The sequence below is a fragment of the Pinus tabuliformis genome, chromosome 1_1 (assembly GCF_031772625.1).
Source record: "Pinus tabuliformis cultivar Carrire ecotype Pingquan chromosome 1_1, CPIR1, whole genome shotgun sequence".
NCBI classification, from domain to species: domain Eukaryota; kingdom Viridiplantae; phylum Streptophyta; class Pinopsida; order Pinales; family Pinaceae; genus Pinus; species Pinus tabuliformis.
The window spans coordinates 781,188,744-781,197,709 of record NC_142297.1 but is presented as its reverse complement, the minus strand read 5'-3'; the positions used below and the strand labels follow the sequence as shown (position 1 = coordinate 781,197,709).

At 40.4% G+C, this 8,966-nt stretch overlaps 1 protein-coding gene across 1 annotated transcript; it reads right to left on the bottom strand.

Annotated features, from left to right (window-relative positions):
* Positions 1-279: 279 nt before the first annotated feature.
* On the bottom strand, positions 280-5,804 carry LOC149216318 (uncharacterized). The gene is made up of 3 exons (XM_089389907.1): positions 4,341-5,804; positions 3,386-4,173; positions 280-3,145 (listed from the first exon to the last, which is right to left on the bottom strand). The coding sequence occupies exons 1-3, from the start codon at positions 5,802-5,804 to the stop codon at positions 280-282; spliced, it is 5,118 nt and encodes a 1,705-aa protein (XP_089246033.1).
* Between the last annotated feature and the right edge of the window lie 3,162 nt (positions 5,805-8,966).

Here is an 8,966-nt window from a genome sequence, read left to right as displayed (position 1 = left end):
CTGGTCCTGAGTAACAATTTCCTGGATTTGGGCAATTTGGTCCCTGGAATCTAAGCTGGCAATAGTACCTTCAAAGTAGCCCTCCTTAGCATCCACTCCAATGTTGGCAAGAAGATCCGCGAGCTTATTTCCTTCCCTTCTGGTGTGTTTGAATGTGATTGCTTGGTGCTGGGAAAGCCAGTGATTTATTAGCTCCAGCCTCTGGACCATTCTCCAGCTATTGCTTACCTTGTGAATGGGCGAGCCATGTTGCAGCTTTGTCATCATTCTGATTATGATCTACGAATCTCCCTCTATAATGAGAGGAAAGAGATCTCTTTCATGTGCTAATTTGAGGCCGCGCCATAGTCCCTCCAATTCTGCTGAGTTGTTGGTGTCCCATCCTATCGAGCCCATGAAGATGCATTGAGGATTGCCCTTGTGGTTTCTGAAAACCCCTCCGTATCCTGCTTTCCCTGGATTTCCTTTAGAGGCTCCATCAAAGTTGAGCTGGAGCATGTCTAAGGGCGGTGGAGTCCAGGTGCTTGCTTCCTGATTTTGCATATTGGGTTGATTTTTGGCAATTGAGTTATGGTTTATCTGCAGCCTCCAATTGTCCCATATTGTTTTTTCCTGAGGAAGTGTGGGAAGATCTTCTGAATGCCACTGTCTGATTGAAAGAGTCTCCATGATGTTCTGATGGAATTTGTTCCAGATCTTTTCTAGCGGCATAGTTTGATCTTTGAATATTCTTCTGTTACGCTCTTTCCATATATTCCACATCAGTAAGCCAGGTATAAGGTGCCACAATGTATTGAGGAGGTTGCTTTGAAAAGGCTTTTGACTCCAGTTGCGAATGGTGATTTTGAGGTCTCCTTGCACTCTTCCCTCTTTTTGGCATCGGAAAGCAACCTTCTCCCAGAGTTTCCTTCCTATTTGACAAGTTTGCATAAGATGAAGGGCTGTTTCTTCCTCTTGCCTGCACATGTGACAAATGGATGGTCCTGCGAAGCTTCTTTTCCTAAGATTATCCCACGTTAGAATTCTGTTGTGACAGAGAAGCCATAGAAATGTAGAGACTTTCGGCCAATTGGAAGTGTGCCAGATTTTTTCCCATAAGGGATCTTTGTTTATCTGCCCTTGGATGATGATGTTGTACGCTTCCTTTGTAGAAAAAATTCCCTTCTCTCCATAGCCCCATCTTAAAGTGTCCCTTCCTTCTGATACCCTGATTTGCCTCTTTTGTAATTCTGTCTCGAGAAGATGCTGAGTTTGAGTAGGGCTGTTCGGAAGAATTTGATTTGCGTTTTTCCATTGCCTAAAATCTTGAGCTGTAGCTGTGTTCCAAAACTGATTGACTTTGGCTAATTCATTTATCTCCCGCTCAGCAATTGGAAGATCTTGGAGTATGTCTCTTATTTTTGGTAGTTGCTGCCAGGAGTCCTCCCAAAAGCGAGCTGTGGTTCCATTTTTGATTTCCCAAAAACTATGTTCTTGTATGAGACTTCTGTGTTGTGTGGCTGAATTCCAGATTGCCGATCCCATGCTTATCTCTGTCATGCGTATTCTTTCTTCCATGGGGCAGTTGCTTGCATATTTAGCTGTCCAAAGGGAGGCCCATGGAGTATAAGGATGGGCAAGCCATCTCCACCAGATTTTGGCACCCATTGCCTTATTGCTGTTCTCAGGGTCTCTCAGACCAATACCTCCTGCTTTCTTAGGGAGACAAACTTTTTCCCATTTAATTAAAGCCCATTTCCGATTTTGGCCAGAGCCTCCCCACAAAAAGTTGCGCTGGAGGTTCTTGATTTCTTTGAGAACCCATTTAGGGGCAGCCAGGATGGAGAAAAGGTAGAGGGGCATGGAGTGAAGGACTGCCTTGATAAGAACGATTCTGCTTGCCATGTTCAGAGCTCGATTAGTCCAGAGGAATAGTCGAGACTCTAATTTTTCCAACAGTTGCTTCCAGGAAGAATGTTTAAGGGCTGAGGCCATTAGAGGGGCACCGAGATATTTGGAGGGAAGAGAAGCACAAGTGAAGCCTAGAATTCGACCAATGGCTCTCTGGGTGGGAACAAGAGTATTAAAGAAAAAGATTTGGGATTTGATTCGATTGATGAGGGCACCAGAAGCATCAGAGAAAGTAGACAGAATGGATTTGAGGAGGCGAGCTTCCTGCACTGAGGGATGGCCAAAAAGCATATTATCATCGACAAATTGCTGGTGGGAGAAGGCAGGGGAGTTATTGAAGGAAAGACCTCTTAATTGCTTATCAAGCCTAGCTGCAGTGATGGTTCTACCCAATCCTTCAGCCATGATTACGAAGAGAAAGGGAGACAAGGGGTCTCCTTGCCTAATCCCTCTAGAGGGACGGTAAGTAGCTGAAGGAATGCCATTAATTAACACAGAGAAGAAAGCTGAAGATAACAGGTTAAAAATCCATCTGACCCATGAGTGTGCAAAACCGAAGGCAATAAGAATTTTTTGAATGTACACCCAACTGAGACTGTCAAAAGCTTTGGATAGATCTAGCTTAAGCAACATACCTGGCTTCTTGGTCTGCTTTAGGGAGTGGATTATCTCATGAGTTAAGATAATCCCATCCGTTATCTGTCGACCCTCCACATATCCTGATTGTTCAGGCGAGATGATGAGAGGGAGCAGCGGCTTTAATCTTGTGGCTATGACTTTTGAAGTGATTTTGTAGATTATATTGCACAATGCAATAGGCCTGTACTTATCAGGGGTGTTAGAATCCTCTCCTTTTGGAATTAAGGCTATGAAGGTGGCATTTAACCCCGGATACATCCATCTGAGAGCTCTAGATTCCTCCACAACTTGCCATACCTCATTCTTTATCAGGTCCCAGAATTTATGAAAAAAATTCGATGTAAAGCCATCTGGCCCTGGCGCTTTCCCCTCCTTCATTTGATGAACTGCCTCTTCAACTTCCTGTAAGCTGATAGGCTTGATGAGAAGACTATTATGCTCCTCTGTTATTATCCTGGGAATATTCTTTAGAAGCTTGTTGATGGCCGACATTCTGTTGATGTTGGGTTCCTGGTGAGCTTTCTTGAAGTAGTTGATGAATTCCCCTTCGATGCCAGCATGGGTTTCGATTTTTCCCCCCTGTTCATTCTTAATGTGCGTGATGTAGTTTATCATTCTGCGTTGCACAGTAGTTTTGTGAAAAAATTTTGTATTCTTTTCTCCACTTTTTAGCCATCTGATTCTTGATTTCTGCCTCCATAATGTTTCCTCTTGTTTGTCTCTTTCTAAAATTTTTGATTCTATGTCTTGTTCTTGTTTGGTGAGTTCCTCCGTGCGCCCAACAGTGATAATGGTTTGCTGGATGCGTTTCATCTCTGCGCTGAGCATGGCTTGGGCTTTAAAGATGTTTCCAAACGTGTTGTGATTCCACTTCTTGATAGCCCCTTTTAGATGCTTGAGTTTTTGCTGGAACTTAGACATTTTAGTGCCTTCAGCCGGAATGAAGTTGATCCAGGTCGACTTGACTAGCTCCTCAAAGTCCGGGTGAGATAACCAAAATTCTTCAAACCGAAAGGGGCGTTTGAGATTGTTACCTGGTCTGTTCCATTGTAGCTCTATCGGCCAGTGATCCGATCCTGAGAAAGGGAGAATAGATGCTGTGAACTCCCCTCCTACGTGGGTTGCATTATCTGAGATGAGGAATCTATCAAGACGCGAGGCAATCTGCTGCAAACCTTCCCTTTTGTTTGTCCAAGTGAAGAGGCCATTGCTTGTGGGAATATCTATCAGCCAGTTGTTATTAATGAAGTTTTTTAGTAGATTGCCATCACTGTTTGCTTTGCTTCTGCCTCCTTGTTTTTCTTCCATGCTGGCTGTCATATTGAAATCTCCTCCAGAGATCCACAATGGGAACGGCCTGTCCTTATTGAGCTCTGACAATATATTCAGGATTTGAGCTTTTTGGGCAGTATCCTGAGGAAAATAGACATTAGTTATCATTCCATGGGTATTAGTACCTGAGAGGTGAAAAGTTGCCTGAATAAAACTCTTGTTAGCTTGTATATTGTTGAGTTGAATAGCTCGTGCATCCCAAAGGATTGCCAGTCCTCCCGAGGCTCCTTGAGCATCAACAGCTGTAACTAGCCCTCCTGGCCAAGCTTTTGCTGCTATCTTTTCCAAAATTGTTGAGCTGCATTTCGTCTCCTGCAAAAATAGAATACTTGGTTTTTCTTGCATCAGCATATTTTTTAGTAATCTACCTTTCCGCGGGCCATTTAGCCCTCTGATATTCCATGATATCAACTTCATTGAGAGGGGTGGGGGTTTGGGTTGAAATACTTGGTCAGTTTGGCGTACCTCCCTGACTCTACTAATATCTCTCCAATCTTGATAGTTCTTTCCAAAGTAGATTTTCTGCCTCTCTTCTTATTGTCCTTGGTGATGAATTTACCATCCCATGGACTTCCTATTTGGACTCCTAGCGAGTATTTCTTCTGTGCTCTGTTCAGAACTTCAACTAGGTTATCCACTTGCCTTTCTGGAATTTTTTCAAAATTCCCTGTCTTGCATGCTTGTTCCAAACCTAGAATGTCCAGCTCCCCTATATCTAGGGGTTCCGGATCTTCTTCCATATTTTGAGGTGCTTGAGAGGAATCCTCTCGCTCATGTGAAGATTTCTCGTTTGACAGCGAGTACTCAACTTCCATTCCTTGAGAATGTCCTGGCAGGGTTTTGGCTGGGTAAATCAAGTTTACTTGCTTTTGGGTTTTCTTTCCTTCTTGCCCTGATGTCTCACCTGGTTGTTCTTGATGGGCCTCTTTGTCTTGCGCCTTTTCCTTCGCTGGATCTTGCTCCTCGTCCTTGTCCAATATTTCAAAACTATTGCTCGTTGAGGGCATTGCCTTATTGACTGGATTAACCTTGGGATTGCCTGTTGCTTTCCTGTTCCCTCTCCTTCGATTTGTTACTTTGGTGAATCCATCTGTTGTTTGATTGTCAGAACTTTCTTGAGGAGAGGGTATCTTGTTTTGAGGACAATCTCTATAGAGATGCCCTATTTCATGGCATTTCCGGCATCTGAAGGGCACATGTTCATAATCTATAACTTGAATCCACTCAGAGTCTTCATGAAAGAAACTTACCGTGTCTGGCAGCGGTTGCTTGAGATCCATATAGACGCAGATCCGAGCATAGGATGTATATCTGCATAGCTTTGTTTCTTCTGCAATCTTTACAAACTCGCCAATAGAGTTCCCGATTTCTTGTAGAGATTTTTCTTCCCAGTATTCCCATGGTAGTGAATAAAGCCTTATCCACACTGGCGCACAACTCAGATCCTCCTTGTCTGGGTTGAATCTTTCGACCCAGCCTTTTAGGTATAACCCGGCGGAATTGAAAAAATACGGGCCCCCATCCAGAATCCTGTTGCGGTCTTCCAAACAGTTAAAAACTGCTGTGAAGAAGCCCTTGGCTCCTAGATGCAAAGAGAGGTGCCCCTTTGGATGCCATTTGGTATTGATCCAGCTTCTCAGTGCTCTCTCCGTCGGCCATGTTCCTATGAATTTACCGATTAGCGCATGGTCTCTCATGTACTGAATCCTAGCATTGATGCGTTCACTTGGGAAGTCCACCCTTGGTCTGTGGGCCGCTACAGGTTTGCAGGTTGAAGAACTTGCCTTATTCCTGTCACCTGCGTCGATTTCCTTTCCTTTCTGCTGTCTGTTGTCGATGTCATTGCCGTTCATTTCCTTGTCACTTTCCTTGTCGGCCGTGGACCGCGCTCGGTTGTCCCGATCGGGGGGAGGCCCGTGGCCCTCCCCCTGAGGGTTTTGCATTTTTCCCTGTACCTTATGGGCGCACCTTCTTGATCGATGTATCAGCAAACTCTGCCGGTTGTACCAGGATTGACAGGCCTGCCGTTTGCAGGTTTCACAGAAACCCTAGGGTTGGTAGCGCATCCGTGAGCCGAAGTTATTATCTTATTATCTTTTGCTAGATAAAATATTAGTCTAGGAGATTGATAAGTTGCCTTCCTCTTCCCAAAAAATTTCTCCCATCCCACAAACTTCTACATAAGAGTTTCAAAATTAATATTCTTAAGTTGGGCACTAGCTTGTAGGATTCAAGATAGTGAGAATGCGGAGGGCCTTGAAAAATGCTATGAGAGGGATGTCCATTTTAATTCTAGTGGATTTTACATCATGAATAATAGCTTTAATTTATAATATTAGGGCTAAGGGGACCATCGTCCTCTAATTTCAAATTGAAGAGCTTGATCAGCAACTAAACTACTTCTAATTTTGAATGTGAGTCATATAAATATTTCAACTTATTCAATGTATCATAATCATTTTTAATTGGAATTTTATGACAACTCACCTATTACTCACAAAAGAAACAATCGGGGAATAGGCCTTGTTATCTTTGTCCTCCCATATGGAAATATCTTTATCTAATGTGGGCTTGGCTAGAAGATTGTCACCTTCTCCTTCACAAACACCTTTCCATAGGTCATTGAAGATAAGGGTGTGCTTGGTATTTCTTGATCATTCATGGTAGTTTTCTTTTCTAGTTAGCACTACACCAAAAATGGAGATGAGGGAATGCATTCTTAACATTAATAATAGTACCTCTACCTTATTGGATATCTAAGAGTGCAATCCAAATTATATGCTTTTGCTAACCTTAAAAACAACACTTTTGAAAAAAAAATGCTAGTCTTCAATTCAGAATCTTGTTCATTGGCAAATCAAAGCATGTATTTTCATATTTATTTACACCACTACCAACAAAGGAGATCTAATGTAATATTTAATCCAGAACAAGATATTTACTCTTGCTATAGTCTACTCTACCTAGTTAAGGTTGAAAGCATGGGAATTATACAAAAAGCACAAGAATTGACAGTGAGAGGAAAAACAAACACAACAAAAAAAATTCAAACAAGGAAAAGTTATTCTCAGGTTGTAGAGAGGTAGGAGATGAGCTAAGGAAACACAAGAATTTCCAATGAGATAATGAAGCAATTAAAGGACCAAGTGTATCATTCCATGCATTCTGACTCCTAAACAATTCAAGGAGCCCGTGGAGAGAAACACAAATACCAATGGACAAAAATGTAGAGGAGGTATCAAAAGCGCTTTGAGACAATTCTGGACAAAATAAAATAGAATATAGAGTGATATTTGTCTATTGAATGAGAGCATGAATCGTTGTGGGATTGTGTCCAATGATTTCCTTGATTGCTTCACAATATCCAATGAAGTTTCCCATTCCTAATCTGGGGAGTAGAAGAGGAAGATGAAGTTGATGTTGATGGGGAAAATTATTAACTTGAAATGATGCAATCCCTGAGAGAAGCGAATGTCAATAACAACATTATTGGATCGTACCAATCAACTTTAATTGGTTCCTTTCAAATTGTAGAATCGATTGAGATGTTTACCAGGAGAATATTAGTAGTTGTGTTATGCATTGACTAAGAGGAAAATTGAACCCTGCGATATATGGAACACATATGCTTTCTTTATCATTCCCAATGGATGGAAAATTAAGTTTGTAGTTGCATAGGCATATCAAATGGAATTTTAGGTTTGCAGTTGCACAAGTCTATTAGATGGAATGCTAGGTCTATAGTTGCATAGGTATGTCGAATGGAATGTTAGGTCTATTTCACAAGTTTATTTGTAGTTTCATAGTGTTCTCCCATGTCTTTCAGTCTGCATGTAGGAGGAGTGAATAGGAAATGTTTTTGAGTGAGTGAGAAGGAACCAATAGGTTCTGACTTAGTAGAGAGAACAAGAAACATTTCTAAGAATTGAGGCAGAGAATCAACAAAATTGATGGGCAGAGGGACAGTGTTTTGACATGAAGAGGAGTTACACTAAGAGACAATGTCTAAAATTGGCTCTAATACAATTTTAGTCCGGGAAAGTAACTCCCAATATATGTATTAAGTGTCTAACAAATTATACCTAGACACAATTGTAATAATTATTACTATAGTCATATACTAGTCAAATAGTTTACAATTGCCCAATTATATGAGTAAAATAGTATACCAATTTCCCAAAGGTTTCCCCTGGCAACTGATGAACTAGAAGTAAGTTTCAAACTTAAGCAAGGCATTTTATGAGTCAGTGATGAAGAGATTCTTGAATGACTACCTTCATATTTAAAGTTCAATATGCCATCCGAATTCTCTTTTGTTATATTTAAGTTACTTTCTAGAGTGTATTTTTCCAAATCTCAGGTTTTGCAAAAGCCCCTAGTCAAAGATAAAACCAAGCCATTGAATATAAAGCTTCACATAGACTTTAGAGTTGTTGAAAGGGGTGAATTTAGACACTTTGTATCTATGAACCCTGTTCTTAAGTGTTTTTTTTTTAGCATCCAAATTTCTCCTTCATTCAAATAAGACTAATTTAAGTTATTAACAATTCTTACAATACTTAGAATTGACGGATGAAAATATTTCCTATCTTGAGCGGAAAAGGCTAGAATAAGTAAAAATCCAAAAGGTATATGTTTCTTTCCATATGAATTTATTTTTATTTAGTTTTTTTTTTTTATATTGCAATAGATTTTATCTAAATATGGTAAGAAAAGCAATCTAAAAAATTCCATATAACTATTCTAACATAAATTTATGCTTTTTAACATAAACTAACCTGAATGATACAATTAACTACATGAAACAAAATAAATTAAATTATTGAGAGAAGAACTCCATTAGGTTAAGATAAAACTAATCTCAACCAACAAGATACTAGTAAGAATAATCCATCAATGGAACTGATCTCCAATAATAGCATGAATAATTCATCATGCTTAGTATAATGTCTTGACTCTATTTAACCAAGATGGAACCAATCCCCAACAAAAACAACATATGAAATTCTCCCTACTTGTAGGAAACTAGATAGTTCATTATTTGCATAGCTGAACTATAAGTAAACCTTTCTTTTCATTGCCAAGTTTCTCTAGCCAGTTAAAGT

Bases quoted from the DNA above. Each gene is read 5' to 3' on its own strand.
- LOC149216318 (XM_089389907.1), bottom strand. From the start codon at position 5,804: ATGCAAAACCCTCAGGGGGAGGGCCACGGGCCTCCCCCCGATCGGGAC. The intron at 4,174-4,340 runs GTAGAGTCAGGG...CTATTTTTGCAG, and splicing joins TCAAGATTGGAGAGATATTA to GAGACGAAATGCAGCTCAAC. The intron at 3,146-3,385 runs GTTTGGAAACAT...TGTGCAACGCAG, and splicing joins AAGAAGTGGAATCACAACAC to AATGATAAACTACATCACGC.